The following is a 20,266-nucleotide window of genomic DNA, read 5'->3' as shown; positions in this document are numbered from 1 at the left end:
GCTTGCTGTGTACAAACATTTATGCTTAGAAGAGCAGGTTTTATTTGGGCAGACAGACACTTGCCCCTAGGGCCATCAGCTGATGCTTGTCCAGTAATCCTCCAAGATTCTGGCTATTTGAACTTTGAGGTTTTTACTACTAAGCTAAGCATTGCTGGTCAGACAGAAGAACCCTGTGTCTCTTGGCTGTTTTGCTTATTTCCTCTTTCTCTATTCGTCTCTTCCAGTTGTCCGTTCCTTGCCCTGAATCTGACCCCAGTCATCCCGGTCATAGGAGGTGTGCTGTTTCTGTTTGTGCTGGGGACGCTCCTGAGAACCAGCTTCACTGACCCAGGGGTGCTGCCCAGGGCCACCCCAGATGAAGCTGCTGACCTGGAGAGGCAAATAGGTAAGACTCTAATTTAATTATTTTATATACGAAAATAGGCAGTAAAAACCCTTTTTATTGAGGTTTTCCCGCCCTTAGTTATTCTTTTACCAACCACTATTTTCAGTTGATGTGTTTTGTAGGCTCTTCCTCCCTGTCTGAGCCAGTAGCTACCTTTATCTTAAATACTGTATTTGTCTTTGAGTTCCAAGGGAGCTAGTGTGTGTGTGTGTGTGTGCCTTTACAACCTCCTATAAAGAGTGCCAGATTGTCTTGCCGATGTGTTTGGAGTTTGTCTGTGTAGCCAAAGAAATAAGGATGAAGCTTCCACTGACTTCCACTGAGGTGAGGTATCGGCGCTGCTTTGACCAAGTGGCTTTTGCTCAGTGTATTCCACTCCACCTTATCCTAGGGTCCCCATCTGATGTTGACCTGACTCGTACATTTCATCTGGATAATTTCTTAATCTAATGTGTGACGTGAAAGGTAAAACTGTTTGGTGCATTTGGAACCACTTGATACGGTGTAACTGAATTACCGGCATCGCAGCACTGACGGTAGCTCGCCATGAGTCAGAAACAGCCGAGACAGCAGTTTGTGATGAGGATTCAGTCTTAAAATACACGCATTAATGCATGAAAGCCATTATCTGGATGCAACCCCTGTTCAGATGTAGTTTTACCAGTAAAAAGAGATCCAAGGCTTATTTTCTCTACAATTGACATAATATTTATTATGTGGACATGTGTTGCATTCAGCATCAGAGTTAATGGTGAGCTGTGGCATTAGCTTTGGTGTTTTTAGAAAGACTATATGAAAGCAGTGAAAAAATATTTTACCTGTTCAGAATTTGTATGAGGCCACTACATAAATGCAACCATCAGCCATAATAGAAGCTGCTCCAAGTGCAATACTTCAGAGTCCGAGTGTAGTCCGCTACACGAGGCCTCTTTCAGAGGAGGTAAGGAGATAATAAAGGGCACTTTAGACTTCACAGTGGAAACAATGTCAGCTTAGTAAGTTGCGTGACTAAATCGCCAGTCTCCAAAAGTGTCCTGCTGCCCTGTAGCTAGATGGATTATCACCACTTTACTCCAGAGGTTTGACTTTTTAAACCCTCTTTCTAAACCCCCCCCCCCCCCCCTTCAAAGTTTTGGTCCTTTTTTTATTTTGAATGTGAAGCTTTTATTTGCCAGCGATGGTCCTTGCCGTGCTTCAGGCCACTGGGGCCTCGTTAAACAAACTCTCGACTGGCTTAATTAATCTCATTAGGCGACTTAAAAGCTTTTGGATGGACGGTAAAGCACAGAGCGCTTGGAGCAGTGGGCTGAAACTGCACTTGTGCAACACTCCCATGTTATATCGGCAAGCATGTTTTTGTCGGAGGATAAATAAATGAAAGGCTGAAAATATGAACAACGTTGACCTAAATACCAAACTCTGCCAGCCTCTCTGCCATCATTTCATCCCGAAGTGTAGCAAATTGGAAATGAAATTGTTTCTAAACTGGAATCTCTTTGACATGTTGTTTGTTGCCTGTAGCTGACTTTGTGTTTTCACAGGTGGTGAAATGATAGAATAGATGAGGCTTTTGTTTTGTTTTTCTTTTAATATGGTTCTTACTTTTTGTAGCTTTTGCTATCATTCCTATCGGTTATTATAACGTCTTTCTCACCAGCTTAATTGCACAGATGTGTGTTTACAAGGACTCAACACAGCTTTACAATGGAGCCCATGGCATCTCTAACGCATGCATTCAGACAGATGTTCAAGAAAAGGCCTCGATGAAGAAGAAGTTAAGCTTAAGTGTCAATTGTAGAATAGCGTATAGCAGTAGACTAATAGACTGCTGTAGTGTGGGGACATTATGGTTCCCATTATGTTCCGTTTGAAAGAACCTGGCTTGTTATAGCATGAGCATTTATCCGCGAACCCTTCAGATGCTTTGAATCCTTCAGATAGTAATGTTAGATTTAAGACACTTGTTAAAGGTCACTTTGTTTTCCCCAAGTGGTAAAAAGGCAGAAACACATGTTATTCATTGAGTTGCTTATTGCACTCTTGCTCTTTCTTTCCGTCGGTCTCTGGTAGTCTTTGTGATGTAGTGTCTCTACTGTAGTGTCTCTGTATTCAAACCACCTCCCTGGTTCCTTAGTCCAGACCTGATCATCCAAAGCCCCAACAGCAACCAGCCTCACAGTGTCTGCCTGTCTCTGTCTCTGTCTCCTTTCCTCACTCCTTTTTATTTGTCAGAGCTGCCATAATGCAATGGCTCTTTACCACTTTAGGTGTTGTTTCCTATATGCTCACATACTGCTTTTTTTTTTTTAAATCGCCATTTAATGTGCAACACTGGTTTACTCGATTTACATAACTGTCACACATATATCTCAAATCAAATTTTCCATACAAAATCCTGATCAATTAGAGGGCATAACTAACATTTATTGAGTGTTACAAATGATGAACTACCTGTTTATTAGACTTTATTAGACGCTGTAATCGTTGAAACAAAAATCCCTGAATACTTCAGCCTCCAGTAGTCCAAGACGTTTTGTAATTCACCGGCAGCCTCATGAATAGATGATGATGTTTTCAAGTCGAAGTGCTACAAGGTTCAGGTTGGACACCACTCCTATTGATCTGTTGACTAAACAACGAGGGACAACATATCTGTGCACTGTGAGACATCAGGGTCTCTCATGCTGCCTGTACTTAAGGAGGGAAAGCTGATCGGCCTCCGCTGTCGTCACTGTGAGCAGATCTCTGCTGTCTGCCAAATGTCTGTGAAAAGGAGGTTAGGGTGGGTGGTGTGAAGTTTAGCCAGACAAAATCAAATAATGGCATTTTTGCTTCATATGAAAGATAGTACTGTATACAGTCATCCTCATTCTCAGGCCGTTATTCCTGCACAAATTAATTTTTTTCAAAGGGTATAGTAATACTAGTATATTGTCACAGTGTACTCCGAATACAGCAGACATACTGTGTGCACCTATAAAGCGCTGGAGGAAGGGTAGCACAGCGTGTTGTTTATCCCCGCTTGAGATGGAGACGAGAGTTGATTTGCCTTCAGTGTGCTGCGTTTGATGTCTCTTCATGTCTGCCTGCTTGCCCAATATGTCAGGACCAGACAGCCTGGCATCAGTTCAGCTTCCACTTGCCAAATCCAGAAGACTCTCTGAAGCATTAATCAGAATGAGAGATGGTAATAGCTGCCCTGTTTCCTTCCCTCCACCTGATATTGTCAAAGCTAGCTGGTGAACCTCAGGGCAGCCACGCTGTTTTTTTTTTTTTTTTTTCCAAAGCTGCCAGCCATGATTTAGGGCCAGCAGAGGAAACCGATTTTGGAAGGCTTAGAGCTTGTGCTGCTGGAGGAAGGATGGACACATCAGTGAGGCTACAAGGACATTTAGGCTTTCATGACTAGAGGAGCAGTCACTATGGGTGTTTGAAGGTGGGGACTGTGGTACTTCCATTCTCTTGGGAGCGCATTGAGCTGATTTCTTCAAATTTGGCACAAACGTCCACTTCGAGGTTGAACCGATTTAGAACTTGGTAGTCGTATAGTGGTGTATCGGATCGTAGTTGATCCGTACGGATCCCCCGCCACGATTCGATTTAGAACTTTTGATGGTTTGCACTGACTTGGGGGCACAAGGACAAAATGATCAGTGTCGACCGATATGGCTAGTTGATGATCGGGGCATCTTTAAAAGTTATATTTGATCCCTTTTTTTTTTTTTTCACTGTTGATCCGATCGGTGACTCAAAAGAGTGATTCGATCGAAACCATGAGTTTTGTGATCCGTTGCACCCCTGAGGCTCACTGTGACCTCACAAAACACGTTTTTGGCCATAACTCAAGAATTCATATGCCAATTATGTTCAAATTAAGGACATTCTGGACAGACATGAACTGGAGCCCGACTGGTCGGCTGGAGGCATACAACCGCAAGGCGGTGATTCTAATTCTAGTGTTTTGTGTTTTTGTATAATATTTGTGTATGTGTTCTGAATAGAAGCTCATCCGAGCAAAGCAAAGAATACGTCCATGCAGTATGTGTGGGATGAAAATCATAGTTTTTGCCTTGGGGCTTGGAGTCGGCCCCACTGCTTTGATTTTGACTTATGCTTTGTTGTTGGCACCCCACCGCCGTTGGCAGTGCACCGTGACAATTTTCACTCCCAAGTGTGTATCGTCATAATAAACTGTGCTTTGCTACTGTGCTGACAAGTGTGCCGCTTGTACAAAGCGTGAGCCGAGCTAAGGGGACAAAAGCAGGACGCGCTGTTGCTGATGCAATCAGAGATATTTCACTGTGTCATGTGATCATTCTCTGTAATTGTTCAGCATTCAAAATCTTAGGTACTATGGTGTTCCGGTAACTGGGCCATGAACTCATCGAACTGTTAAAAATTCCAAACCAAACATGAGGTTTTAACCAGGGTTTGTCTCATCAATCGAGATGTTTCTTACTTTAATATGAGGACCAAAGCAATTCATTAAACCCACATCATTCTCTAACTTGCACCCTATTTTAATTACATTGTGTTTATCGCTTTTATTTGTTGTTGTGAAATGTTTTGTTAGGACTGGTTTTTGTCAGTGTACTTACCAGAAAGTTCATCCAGATGCCAAAACTCAAATGCAAAGCTCCTCACCAGAGACCAGCCCGAGCTACTCTCTCAGATTAGATCCAGCCTAATCACATTAGATCCAGCCTGCTCTCCCCGTAGCGATAAGACACTGTGAACAATCTCGCTGGACTTATAGGTCTGCTTGTGTCGCTGACTTTGCTCAGGCTGAGTGAACTAAGGCTCTTTTCATTATGAGCTTCTGTGTCTTGAAGATGACAAGATGTTAGAAGTGGCTACTTATTTCAATCTTGGCAGTTCTATCCCTTAAATGCTGACCACTGCACTGATTCATGCCATGAAACATTAAAAAAAAAACACTGGCACCAATTTTGCATTTATCATTATATATTGTGCCGTTCACAGGGCTGTATTGATTCCGACCTCCTCTTGGTCTCCAACCGTGGAAATTAAAATAGTGAAATATAGCAGCCACGGTGCTTCAGTGACTCCAGGATGTGGTCTCTCACAGTGACGGGGTTTATCAGACGCACAGTCTCCTGAACTCCTGTCAAAGCATCTTTTGCCCTTGCCCCGACAGTAGACTGTGTGTCTGTTTGACGAAGAGATGTCCGTCCTCTTGCAGAATGAGTTAATACCTTGTTTTGAACGACGGCCCAATCATAATTCATGCTGGTACGTAAATCGCTGCCACGACTCTCTTCCTCCCTCCGCTCCCGTCTCTGGTGTACCCAACCGCCCCGGGTCACGTTCATGTTTGACTCCGTTGTTATTGGCTGAATAATAAGTAATAGGTGTGCAGCCAGTGGAAGGACTCTATTACTAAGCCACTTGACATCTCAACTTGTACATTTGTGAACAGCCTATCCTCTCTTGTTATGATTGACAAAGGGGCATGTCGGCAGGGGAGGACGGGTTTAAAAGAGTTCAACATGACACGGAGACAGAGGGAAAAACTGCTTGGAAGAGAGGACAGGAGAGTGTAGATGGCTCAATTACAACAAGCAGAATGATGAACACTATTTTGATTGTTTTTAATTCCCCATGGGAAATTAAAAGATGCCAGTGTCGGGTATTGCGTGTATTCATCAGAAGGAAGCTGTATTGCTGATTTCCTCGCTGAGGAGAAGCTTAGCATTTATTTAGCATCTGCTTGCAAAACCCCTAAACACCCAGGACCGGGTTATGTAACGTCGTCACAGGTTTATCCACACTCCCTTCAACTTAAATCTTATCGTACAATCCAGCCGTTACGATATTCTGATCGTGTGTGGTGTAAAGAGTCACTTTACACTCTTTGAAGTGCCTTATGCAGAATAACCTCCTCTATTATTCTCCCTGTCTTCCTTCATTCTTGGCATGTCCCCAGGCATACAATGACATGGACTTGAAAAAGACATGATAGAGCCTCAGGGAATAGGAATCTACAGGAACAGAGCTGTCACTGTAGAGCTGTTTATTGGAGACAATGGAAAACAAACTTGTTGTGGAGGAGTAATTACACTGGCCTGGGTTGACCCAATATGCTGATCATCCACTCTCTGTTGCACCATCCATTATGCCTGCATTAAGCCAGCTTTCACACACACACCTTTTATCTTAATGCACTTCAATAACATAAAATATATAAACGGTGTGTGCTCTGTGTCGTGTGAAGATCAGATGAGGTCACAGTAAAGACACCACCACATGACCCACAGCACCTTCTAGTAATAACCTATTAGTTATCTGTGCCCAAGATTGCCTTGTTGTGGAATAGAGAACGGTTGAGAGATGTTGAGCATCTTCTATTCGTATCCGCTCGTTCTTTTTTCAAACAACGGAGCTCAGAGTAATATCCAGGAGTAGAAGAGCAAATTAAAAGTGTACTTGTAATTTGCATTTCATTGTTTGTATTCTACCTCCTTAAAGCTGCCACACTATCTATACAGTATGTGTGATTCAGTAATAGTGCTAAGTGTGACCCAGAAATGTGTGAACATGTTTGCGGGATTAGGATTAGTTTACAATAATACGTTACGTTAACATAAGCGCTCTATATGTTACTGGCACTTTGTTTTGGGGCTTTTATTTGCCCTCAGAGATGTCTGCTGGTTGTAGCGCGTCAGTGCAGACGGACCGCTCCACATATTTTACTCTGTGTTGGATTTTATTGGCCAAGCTATACATTCAACATAACAAAAACAGTCAGCGTTGTAGTTCAGCTGTGAACACAGCACATCCGACTAGACGAACATTGTAAACACTGCAGTGTTTTGTTGGTCCATACTAATGCTGCTGTTTTATGTTGTGGCGCATCAAGAAATTATGCTCAGCAGAAAACCAAATTTAAAACCAGCTTGGCACAGCAACAAAAGTCCCATAATCCTCTGAAGAAGCACTGGCACGTCTATTTACATGGCATGCAAAGCCGGTCAGCTTCTGCTGTTTTAACTGTGGGACAGGTGCTGCTTGTGTTATCGTCGGACAGCAAAGCTCTTAACACAGAACAGATAAACGGATATTACAGACTGATCATCGACGCATGTCTCACTCCTTCTCCACGTGTGAAGTTAGTTTGTTAGTAAAGAGATGTTTTCTGGGCAATCTAGCGTTAGGCTCGGTAGTTAGACCAAATACTGAAAAGGAAAAAAAAAAGCTGCTTATTTAGTTGGTAAACCAGTGAATAGCCTCCATTTAGCCATCAGCTAATCCTTACTTAGTAATTGTTTTGAAAAATTGCAGTGACATCGATATAAATTGGAGCGGTATAAAGGTTTTCCTATTTCATGGCTTGAATACGATAAGAATTACTCCTATTATGGCATTTAGAACCACACTAATCAAAACTAGGGGATAATAATAGCCCACAGTTTAAAAAAAATTTGCATTCAAACAAAACACAGCTGGACTGTTATAAGAGTTCATGGCTTCCAGATTATGAGACACTTATTTGTTCCCCACCGTGTGAGCGATCATTACAGTGTAAGTGAAACATAAGCTGCCGAGCTTTGACATATTTAAAAAGTGTTCCTCAAAAGAAATGTCTCACGACACCTTTTGTACCGGCACCGGAGACTGCAGGAGGAGCTTTAGCCCTCGATAGCTTGTGCACAGAACAACTTTCCTCTGTTTTTTTTTTTAAAGAGTTACCACACGGGCATATCTTCCACTTATACAACCACTGTTTAACACCAGCATCCCATAATCTGTGTGTGCTGTCAAACTTACACAACTGAACTAGTCTTTTTGTGTTTAGAAAGTACTAGTCTTCTTCGTAATTGTGGAAAATCAATTTCATGATTGATAATTCACACTTTTTTTAATAGCGTGTTTGAAACCGTTTTCTGTCTAGTCAGCTGTTGTGTGACGAGACCTTGAAATGGCTGCTTGACTGAACAGGGTGTGCTGGTGCTGCCTCGTGCATCTTGGCAGGCGGCTCGAGGTCAGTAGTGCTGTATGTTAGCCAATAGCCATCATCATCGTACACTTTTCCATCTGTGAAGGTAAAGGGCCCAGTTTTCTCTCCTCCACATACACAGCGGGATGGCAATTAGTTTCCCATTATACCTCAACAGGCAACGCCTAGCACAGTTTGGCTGACATTGAATCCTCATTTAGCTTTGTGTATGAGGGTGTGAGTGGGCAATGTGTGTGTGTGTGTGTATGTGTGTGTGTGTGTGTGTGTGTGTGTGCGTGTGTTCTGTTACATCACTTCCTACTCTACCAAGCTTTATTTTAGCTTCAAGCTCTCAGGCCTTTGAGGGATCTCCCACTAGACACTGGTGTACTGCTAAGGTTTGGTTGGCAGTTACAAATGACTTTGACCAGCGGAAAGGCTTCTTTGACTATGATTTTAGTTGAAAAATAAAATCTCAACCTGTGACGGCTTAGACTGTTTATGACAGTTGATGTCTAAAAACGGCACGAGGAGGCTGACATGATGGCTTTTTGCCCACTCAGCTGCTTCCAGTTGCTGTCTGATCGATATGACTTAAACACATCTTGTGTGTCTTTATCTTCCTGACAGCTTTTCTTTTTTTTTTTCCAGAGATCTCAGAATACTCTTCAGAGAGGTTTCCTCTAATGCTTCAGAAGGAACAGACAGTTTGTTGTCACAGCTCTTTATTTCACTCGAGGCGCTAGTATAACCAGAAATGTACTATGAACACCTAAACAACGGGACTTCTCCTGGTGCTTTAACACTGTCGTAGCTGGATTGTTCCAGACTTGTTCATATTACCTGAACTAGGTTTCAAGTTAAGTCACTGTACCCGCTTGTTTCATCAGCAGCACAAAAGGTTTGACACTGAACCTGTAAAGGTTACTAAAGAGCTAAACTGGTGGAACTAATTACATATAATGAGCTGTGTGGGTTGTCTATGTTCAAACGTTTTAAGCTACGGATATATCGTGACATATACCTTTTTATCAGAGCTAGAGATAATTGCATATCGGTAAGGATTTCACTTCACCAAGGCCTTGTAGAGATTCAACAGTCTCGAGACAAATTCAACCAGACAACCTGAACAGATTATAGACGGTAGAATCTAGTGGATTCTATTGGCTCGTCTTACAAATGGAGAAATGTCTTATCTATACTTTCAATCGGATAGTTCAGTCATTCATATTTTGGTATTTTCCTCTTGTAATGGAACATGGACATGATTGAATTCCTACCGTGTCCCATCCAGAAGTTTGCCAAATACACCGATAGTGATTTTTCTTTTTTGCCACTGGAGTATTCACAATCAATGCCACATGCCACACTATAGTACTGTGTGTGGGAGTCAATTAGGGCCTGAGTGAAACCACAGAAAGCACTGTGCAGTAGTTTGACTCTTATGTTTCTCTCTCTCGTTTTACTCTCTTTGATCTTACCAAGACGTGGTGAATGGCGGTACAGGCTACCGGCCTCCTCCCAGGACCAAGGAGGTGGTCATCAACGGCCAGACGATCAAGCTGAAGTATTGCTTCACCTGCAAGATCTTCAGGCCGCCGCGGGCCTCCCACTGCAGCCTCTGTGACAACTGTGTGGGTGAGTGAAAATGATAATCTCTGACTGTTTTTTATGTTTAGCTGATATTTTCTGTCAGCACCGTCATTTTTGCCACATTCATTTTGAGAAATTAGTATTGTTAACAGAAACGGGGAAAGACCGTCACCAAACTATCCTTTTAATGCAATTTGTGAATTGTTTTACCTCAACCACTTCACTTCATATCCGTGCATATGTATTTAAATAAGAGGTCAACATAAGTCTGATGAACAGATCGATTGCTGCCTCACTTAATTCCGTGATTTTATTCTGATAAATCATGTTTAACCTGATTTAGCAAAAAGGAGATAACAGGATAAATGTTTAGTTTAGGACGCATATCTACGGGGAATATACAGTACATATGCTTCGAGGCATTCACATCCACGCAGAGGAGAAGGAGGGAATAGTTACCATGAGAACAGAAAGAAAACAGCAGCATAATGGTTGAGTTTTACTGCTCTTCACAGCTGCATTCTCTGTCTTTGGAGACGAAGGGAAGAGCAGAGCTAGACAATTACTAAAAGATGGAGACGGAGATACAGAGACCCGTGTGTCTGCATCTCTCTCATCAGGGTTTTTTTGTGATGCTCACTCATCAGAGACCGCTCCATCCTTTCAATGTCTATTTCCTTGTTAGAAGTGGCGCTGACTGAAAACCTGGGAGACAGAGATGAGGAAGTAGTAAACACAAGAAGAAGAAAGATGAGGAGGTGGTTGTCGTCAGATGTGGCAGATGCACACTGGCAGGAAGGAAGACAGACTGGCAGCAGAACAAAAAGATGGGAGGGAAGTCATTTTCACAGACCGGCTGGCTATGTTCACATTTTAAGTGGATTTTTAAATTCATAATTGAAAGTGGTGAAGCTCAGTTTTTGTTTGGAATTTAATTAAAATAGAAAAAAAAACACGATAAGCTAAATGATTGACTGACCGACTCAAACTAGCACAATCACAGGAGGTGCTTTAGATTTGTTCCAGAAGCAAACATGGACACAGCATTGTATGATCTTCTGAATCCAAATCATTGGGGATGAGCCTTAACAAAAAATGTGATGACTGTCACTTGTAAAACATGTCGTCTCTCTTATAAAAACTACTTTACCTTCTGCTCTCGAAGCTCCGGGCCTCCGCCCAACGTGGCTCCAGATCCCAAAGTGAGTCAGTCAGTTCAGAGAGAAACTGTATGAATAGTGGCACAGAGAATGATGAGTTTTCTCAAAGGAATGTTCAATATTTGTTCAATAACCCGAGCATGTTTTTTTCAGTAATGATCCAATTTAGTAACAAATTGGAGCGGCACTGGAAAATACGGATCGCGTTGGCATTAAAAAAAGAAAGTGATACGAGTGCTTCCCCTGTCTCTCTCTGTGTGTCTACCTTTGGTGCTGTAAACGCCATGGGAGCTAACACGCTCTTAAATAAGTTAGCAGGCAGAATGGAGAGGGCGTCCCCCGTGGAAGTACAGCACAGGAATGTAGTCGAGTCACTTCCTTTTTAAGAGGGTTATCCCCGTGGGAGGGATGGAAGAAGCTTATGAGAGCAGAATTGTGACACACGGATCACTTTGCTTTTCCCTCTGTACTCGTTTTTATTATTTCTTTCTTCACTATATATATATACTGCACAGATACAGCATGACATGGTGTCACTGTTGGTGTTTTATTATCAGTTGTAATGTTAATAGGGTTGCAAAGTTCTGGGATTTCTCAAGGTGGAAACTTTCCCTGGAGAATTTAGAGGGAATTTGTGGGAATTCAATGTTGTTATTTGCTCAGGCTGCATTTACATCATATGCAGCTAGAAACTAACTTTTACAATTAAATGGGCCATAAGACCTAGTATTGCTTTTTTATGTAATAAGTTTGCTATTTTAATGGAGATTTTCAGACATTTGTAATCCTAAATGTTGATAACTATTGATGTGTGGACAGAGGGTCGGGATTATAAGAGCGGTTTTAGGTCTTCTGCTGCTTTCCATCCTCTGATTTGCTTAATTAGACAACATTAGACTGAGATTTAATGACACTCTTGGGGAAGAGGAACGTTGCAAACAAAAAAATACATCAAAGAATATTGGCACATAAATCAGAATATATTAGATCATCATGAAACTGTCAGAGTTGTTGTTGCGAGCTCTTGGTTTTACTTTAAAGCGACCATCGAAAGGACGATGCTACTGAGCGATCAGCTGCCACGCCTGGTCTCTATTAGCAGCTGTTTCTAAAACACCTCGACCTCGTTCTGATCTTTAGCTCTAAAGTTAATCTGAACCTTCGTAACAGAAATCTGTTATGTCCTGATTACATCTTTTACTGAATATAGGCGGATAACGGTCGCTAGATCTGAGTCGTAGTGCTTGTCCCCTTTCATCTCGTCTGACTAGAGGCTGAGCTGAATGTCCCAGACACACTTTAACTAGACATTGATTAGTGACGACAAAAGCAGGTCATCTCACTTCACTAAACAAATAATGGCTCTGATTTAATAAGTTCAGTAACTACCACCATGCACAGCTGGCAGTCCACCCTCAGAGGTAGGAGGGCGGAGCTAGGACTGATTGAATAATCACGCTAACAATAACTGCTCTTGCAATCAGTTAAAGGGATAAGTATGCTGGGGTACAGTTTCTTTAATTACAATACCACTTACTCATTTTCATCTGAAAGCATTTCACATTCATGAAGTAATTAAACTCATCGGACTGCATTCAGATGCGAGTATTTCTGAATTCCAGACATTTAATTCCCTGAAACAACACCAATATTCAGATGAAAGAGGCTCCACAATAACACTTTGTTGAGATGCATACTCCGTACCAAGGTGGCTGACAGGCAGTGTGAACAAACTGGACAACCCCAGTCGTTCCTATCGGCAGGATCTCTGCGGGAGGAACCCGGCGGCCTGGACAACCCTGTCCTCAAACAGCTTGACATATTCCTAAGTTGTATGTTATATCCAGCAAAGTGCTTCTTTCGGCATCTCAACCCTCCACAGACCCAGTGTCAGGGGAACTGTTTCAGCCATACACAGTCATGTTGGGCCTGTAACTTTTATTTGCTGTTTTTTTATAAATAGCCAGCTATGTGAGAAATGTGTATATTGTTATGCCAAGACCCAGAGGGACACTTCCCCTGATGTCCTAGGGCTCCGGACTCCTACTTTGTGTTGGCATGCACTGAAGTAACCTGCTTATTTTTATGTTTTTTAAATGTCTTGCAAATGAAAAACCTGGTTTCACTAATTGAGCGTTGACAAGTCATAGATGTCTTCTGGAGAAGCCATGTGTGCATAACCAGGTTTTGGCAGGGTGAACATGATGAGGAATATCACTGTAGCAGCAGCGTGGTGGGGATAAAAGGATAGACTTGTGTGACTTCTTGTATCTAAAATACTTTCCCTCCATCTGTGTGTCTCTCTCTCTCTGTCCATGCAGAGCGCTTTGACCACCACTGTCCCTGGGTGGGGAACTGCGTGGGAAGGAGGAACTACCGTTTCTTCTACATGTTCATCCTCTCGCTCTCCTTCCTCACCATCTTCATCTTCTCCTTTGTCATCACACACATCATTTTACGTAAGTAGCTGAGGGAGGGATGGGGGGGGGGGGGGGAAAGGGACATGTGCTCAGGCATGGTACAGACACACACACACTCTCTCTCCTCCTGGCTGTGCTCTTGGTGTGTCTCGAGCCAGCAGGGTGTAAGTGGGCGTTGTGAAAAGCTGCAGCATTCTGGTGTGTGTGTGTGTGTGTGTGTGTGTGTGTGTGTGTGTGTGTGTGTGTGTGTGTGTGTGTGTGTGTGTGTGTGTGTGTGTGTGTGTGTGTGTGTGTGTGTGTGTGTGTGTGTGTGTGTGTGTGTGTGTGTGTGTGTGTGAGCATATACGACTTAATACCCTGTTCATGTTGTAAGCTGCAGAAGACATACAGTACAGTTGTGCTAAGACCTGCTTATCGGTGCTTCAAGCCAAAGGTAGTTGCAGTCCTCCAGCACTAACGTATGAGCTGATCGGCCATAACCAGTGACCTGCTGATCGTATATTTCATGATGCACGACTATTTTGATGTTGCACAAGCACCATGGAAGTCAAACACAGCGGCGGCACACACACTACAGCCACACACACACACACACGCCGTCGGTGTGGAAGTTCTTCAGTGGGAGTGAAGAGGACAAAAAGCTTACAATTTGTAATGCCTGGAAGTCCAAAATAAGCCTCGACAGAACAACCTTAAAAACATTTGGAACAACTAACTTAATCAGACACTTAATTTATTTATATTGTCATTCACTTCCATGCATGCTGCTCAGACTAATTGGCTCTTCTGCCAACAACGGCGCCGGGTCTCTCCCTCTCCTCCTGCACCATGTGCAGTCAGTAGGTAGGAGATAATATAATATATACAAATTCATGAATAGTTTGAGATGATGGACAGTTTACTCTATAACAGGCAGTACACAGTATAGAATAATACATTCTGTGATTGTTCCCTATGTATGAACATTAGAGCCGTCACAATATCTCATCTTCACTACACGATTACTACACTTAACTACATGTGGCCAAAATAATTCACGATGATATCGTAATATTTCAGATTATTTACAAGATATCATATGTGTAGTATTAACATATCAATATATATATATATATATATATATATTTTTTTTTTTAATATTACAGTTATCGTCAAGTCTGTAGCGGTACCCAATATCTGATACAAGTTCCCACATTCAATGGGTGTTTAATGCTGATATGCGCCATTGTGTGTGTGATGGCATGGAAGTAATGGCGAACACAATTGTATAATGTTCTAATGGAAACTGGTCTTTCTCTGTTCACAGGCTCCCATCAAGGCGGGTTCCTCAAGGCACTTAAAGACAGTCCTGCCAGATATCCTTTCACTGAAATAAACCTTTTGTCATTTATTGTGCAATAGGTGTCCATTACGTGTGATTGTCTTTTCTTTATACACTTCTCCGTCCATAGTCGCAAGACTAACTAGCCCAGCGAGGGCCCATACAGGTCATTCTGTAGTTCAGAATTACTCGCATAACATAATACTAACTGGAGTGCGTCTGATTAGTGTCGTTCCATCAGGGTTAACGCATCGCGCACGGCAGCTCCTCTCCCCGTCTCTGTCGATTGATTCAGTCAGTCTCTGAGCTCCTCTGCTCTAGCTTCACTCCACAGAGATGTCGTGTGAGTGGGATTTGATGCGAGCGCTGCCATGATGTCGGTCTGCGTGCAAGATGCCGAGTGTGTGTGAGAGACGTCTTAAGCTACAGCTGTTACAAGTACCCTGAAAGTCAGCTTATTGTCTCGGCACAACATCAGTGATAATCATGAGGACTGTGGTGAGTCAAACGTTGTGTTTTGACATTGCTGTAAAGTTAAAGTTTCACATCATTTGACCTCGGTGTGTAACTGTAAATCCAGGCGGTAACGGTTGGAAGCAGTCACCTAACGTCACCTCCCCAACACAATAGAGAGGGACAGTTACTTTGCTTTCAATATATCAATTCAATACAAAAATCTGAACAAGGATCTTCTAATAAACAAAATCAATAGGCCTGTTTGGAGAATCTGTATTGCTCTCTCCCTCCCCTCCTCCCCCCTACGTTCTGAGTGAGATAACTGTTTCTCTGGCAGAGAAATGTGTGCCAAGCCGAGCTGATAATGGTCTGTGTCCTACAGGACTTTAAATAAAGGGGAACTGTTGCCGATAGTATCGCAGCAGTCCTTTGTACTTGGTGAATGATGACATGTTTTGTCCTCGCTAAGGAGGAAGAGAGAAAAAGACGAGAGGGATTAAGAAAGAGAAAAGGGTAGATTGTGGGTATTTAGTTGATTTTTACAGACAGACTCGTGGTCTTTGAGTATGTAATGTTCTACTGACCTACCAATATGCCTACAGGGACTTAGTGTCTGGGGCTTATCTCATGAATAAGATATTCTTTTAGAGGCAGTATCCTAAGATATAGTCAAGGGCCGCTGTGTTGTTTCCCCCCCCCCCCCCTGTAAAGGCAGGATTCATCAGTGTCTGTGTTTTATGTGGAGCAGAGAGAATTAGCAGAGTCCTGCAGTCCCAGCCAGATGAACTGGTAACTAGGAACTATTGGCAAGAGGAGGACAGCCCTGAGGCTGTCGGTCAGTAGCCTGGCTGTTAGAACTCGTGGATATGTGGTCCATGCTGTCTCCATATGGGTCCATCATGTGTCTGTGTTTGTGTGTCTGGGCTTTTCACATTATTTCGTTATTTCTTTCTGCCACAGCTTTTATTCATTCATTCTCACGTCTATTGAAACAATTATTCCTTGACGCAATTGTGCCACTGTGCTGGAGGTGGTGGTGTGTTTCTTTTCGGTCTGGTCCATAGTGGGCCTCTCGGGCTTCCATACCTACCTGATCAGCTCCAACCAGACCACCAACGAAGATGTGAGTATGAAATAGACATTCACACATCACGACACGCGTGCTGAAAAGAAACCGAACATTTAACATCCATATTAACAGGAAAATGGATCGGTTATTGTGTCATGAGTTCGATCCCCGTTCGTGCCATAAACATATTTAATTTTAGACACAGCACTCAAACATTATCTCCGTGTTGCACCGAGTTGTGGTTTTTCTAGCGGTGACACTTCAGGTCATTTATCTGTTGCATGGTCTCTTCCAGATAAAAGGTTCATGGTCTTCTAAAAGAGGGAAGGACAACTATAACCCCTACAGCCATGGCAATATATTCACCAACTGCTGTGCAGCACTGTGTGGACCCCTGCCACCAAGGTATGACGTGTGTGTATTTTTACGTGGTGATTTATTAATTCTTAGATGCCCACATGACATGTAAGCCCTATCATTCACTGCTCTGAGAAAACCCAGTAAAAAGTCACAGGACCTGTTATTACTCCCCCCCCCCCCCCCCATTGTAATGTTGAGTTTTGTCCAAAGGCTAAACTCGAGCTGTTAGTCAAGACTCCTTTTGATGTGAAGAGCTGCTTTGAAAGCAGTCCGCCCGCAGCCGTTTCTCTATACATAGCTCCTGAGATACAGCAATAGTGGAAAGGATTTCAAGCCCGTTTTAACCAAATCCAAGATCACACTTTTGCTGCTCATGTGATTTAACAAGAATCCAGGCCAACTGTCACAGCTACGCTCTCATGTCCATGTGACTGTAGATGTCAGTACACATTGCACATTCCCTCCCAGCTTCTTTCACTTCCTCTTTTTGCCAAACAATTCTCATTACTCATCCGTGAAACTGCAGTTCTTGATTCCTGCGACTGAAACTGCTCTTTCCCGTCTGTCATCACGGTTCATAATGTGTTCGTGGTCACTCACTCGAGAGAGATGCATCCTATCTGCTCTTATCTTTACTGGCCACCGTAACCACTTTGTAGATACAACACTCAAAATGACGCCGTCAAGAGGTCACAACCATCTATTTGCCTTTGCACTCATTTAAGAGCACACAGTCTGTAGTTCAGCACATGCATACAGTATCTTCTCAACGTACTCAACTGCACAGCTGTGTCCACCGGTAAGAAAGGAATGTTTCACCTCAGCGTCGGACTATGCAAGCAACGCTGCTCCTCACACACAGAGACAAAAGCTTCCTGCATTTGATTACCTGCCGAGACCTTGACTCGCACCTTCTTATGCATCAGCCTACACACGTTCCGCTATTCATTACCAGCAACACAAGCCACCTGCTGTAGGTTCCCGGAGTCTGTCTCTGTGATTCTAGCAAACCATTTCCACCTGAATCCAGCTCAGTCCCACTGGAACACGCTGTCAACTCACTTTGTTAAATGATTACCCTGCTCGCTCTGTTTAACACCTCAACAGGCTCTGTGTGTGTGTGTGTGTGTGTGTGTGTGTGTGTGGAGACTGCTCTGTGTCAGATCAACCTGTATCTGGCTGATAAACAGCCATTATCACATACATCTGGCCCGTGACCACACACGTGGATATATACGCATACCAAAGGTTCAGCAGGTCATGGTCTAACCAGCTGTGTCAGTTCTGCATTAACGATGGGACAGAAACTATGATTCACTGCAGGACCTCTGTGATTTATTACCAAGTTGTGATTGTATACGTTTGTGTGTGAGTGGAAGATTAGAGTTTTCAGACTAAAATGTTGAGGCTTGTACACAATCGTATCACACATCCACTGACACGCTGTTGTCTCTCTGAACAGTGTAGTACCGCTGACGCACGAGGTCATTTGCACTCTGCTAATCCCACTTTACGTTGAGTCAACCTGGCTGTAGATACAGTATCGGCCTGCTGTTGCACTCAGTGACTGCAGTCAGACCATTTCATATGTACATCTGTGTTTTAAGGCTTTCAGTGCTCCAAAGAATCAAATGGTTGCACAGCTCTACTGTGTGAAATCTGTGACTGTGTAATGCCATTCGCTTTGTTCATATTTGTGAATGACTGCTCAAAACAATGCTTTTCTTCCCTCTTTGTTTCTCTCCGACTAGCCTCATTGACAGAAGGGGCTTCATCCAATCAGACGCGCCACAGCTGGCACCACCAACCAATGGCATCGCTATGTACGGGGCCACCCAGTCTCAGCTGAGCCACATGGTAAGACACTGACCTGACTCTCATGACAGCTGCAGCAGACGTTCTGTGCAGCCAAACAAACTGTTGTAATAAAGAGGTCAGTCAGTAACTGGACTAACAACACTAACAATGAAAAGCTACTAAATAGAGAAATAATTACAGGCGGTAGGTATTGTTTGGCCCACCTTTTTCTCTCTCCATCCAGACCGTGGAGTGTTTCTCATCCAACCAGATTGAAACGGATGAAATCGTTCAGAATTTCAAAGAGCGAGTCAGTGATGTTTTCAATGTTGCATGCGTCGCTCCACGTCGTCTGTAAATGAGGTCAGCCATAGCGAGGAGGGGTCCTCTGAGTGTGGCCGTCTGTGCTGAGGTTGCATCGCACTGTAGAATTTCACTTTCCCTGATTTCTACGATTCCTGCTGTCTCACAGTTTATCAGTCAGAATACTGTGACTCATACTGATAATCCAAGTCTTGCAGTTGGCCCGAAAAAAAGACAACGAGCAGGAATCGGAGAGAGATGATATAAAATGCAATCTATACGCCACAGTCGGTAAACAGATGACATGTCTCTTAAAGGCTTGGAGAGAATAGCTGGTGCGGTGAAGCGGACATTGTTCTAACCTCACTGACCGGTGTCCCTCTGGTGCCTGACTAGAAGCAACAAGTCTGCTGTTGTTCACTTTAGCCGTTAACCTCACACATGACATGCTCGATTTAAGGCCTATTCACACACGGCTACTAAGACGTCTCTCACTGGTGCCTTCCCTCTGCGCCACAGTCGCCTCGTTGTTCTCGTCCACGCTCGACCTCATCCTGTCAGTTCTCGTTGAGACGCCGAACATGAACGTCATCTGTCTCCAGGTCCTAAATGTGTGGACTACTTGTCATTTTCCCTTACGTTAGCACATTCAGAAATATCTGTTTTCTGTAGCGGTCCTGATTAGCAGAGAGTTGTCCTATTGTGCCGGCTGCTGGCCATTTATGTGCACACTGAAACAGAGTCAGCTGTGTGCTTACTCTCCATCTGTTGGACTCGGTTACATGCCGCATCGGTAACACAGGAGGGACTATTTTTGAGCATTCTCATCATCTCCCTACGCCTACCGATGCAACTCACGTCATCGCTATAAAAATCTTTTTCCTTTAAAAATGGGAGCTGGACCACACTGTCCACATTGTGTTGTAACATCAAGTCGGTTTTTAGAGAGGCTGCTGCTTAATTTAGTTAAAGTATCCCGTCACTTTAATTTGATTACTACAGAGGAGTGTAGGTGGGTGCTATTTGGACAAAGTCTGTAAATGTACATGAAGTGTGTGTGTGAGTGAAAGAGATATAAAGGGGCAGCAGAGAAGTGAATGTATTTAATTCATATTTTTAAATGTATTACTGTTGTTTTAGCTTTTAATGTTGGGTTTCACTCATCGGTACCGTCGGTCGGCCACGTGACGTCTTGGAATCTCTTGATGTCGTAGAACAAGTTGTGCACGGATCAACACTTCTGTGCTTAAAGATGACGGAGAAGGAATACAGTAGACTTTTGGTATTTCTCTCTTTTGTTATATAGAAATGAATAAGCACTGACTTAACAGCCCCCGAGGCCCAGCAGACGTTTGTATCTCCACTTATATTGTTGGCTTGTGCCCGTCACACACTGACACTGTGTGTCTACAGTAGGTAGCCGGTTAATGCATTGAGGTGGC

The 20,266-nt window shown here is 43.2% G+C and overlaps 1 protein-coding gene across 5 annotated transcripts in view; it reads left to right on the top strand.

Annotated features, from left to right (window-relative positions):
* Positions 1–20,266, top strand: part of LOC142967989 (palmitoyltransferase ZDHHC14-like) — a 36,694-nt gene that overhangs the window by 12,422 nt on the left and 4,006 nt on the right. For all 5 annotated transcript variants that reach the window (XM_076107678.1, XM_076107681.1, XM_076107679.1 and 2 more), the window contains exons 3-9: positions 228–388; positions 9,831–9,983; positions 13,420–13,557; positions 14,825–14,873; positions 16,316–16,418; positions 16,660–16,769; positions 18,476–18,581. In XM_076107678.1, the coding sequence (XP_075963793.1) occupies positions 228–388; positions 9,831–9,983; positions 13,420–13,557; positions 14,825–14,873; positions 16,316–16,418; positions 16,660–16,769; positions 18,476–18,581 (820 nt within the window). The remainder of the gene's footprint in view (positions 1–227; positions 389–9,830; positions 9,984–13,419; positions 13,558–14,824; positions 14,874–16,315; positions 16,419–16,659; positions 16,770–18,475; positions 18,582–20,266) is intronic.

Source organism: Anarhichas minor, unplaced genomic scaffold, assembly GCF_050575085.1.
Source record: "Anarhichas minor isolate MPS153535 unplaced genomic scaffold, ASM5057508v1 ptg000040l, whole genome shotgun sequence".
NCBI lineage: Eukaryota > Metazoa > Chordata > Actinopteri > Perciformes > Anarhichadidae > Anarhichas > Anarhichas minor.
Note: the sequence above shows the minus strand (reverse complement) of the source record. Positions and strands in the feature narration are given on the sequence as shown.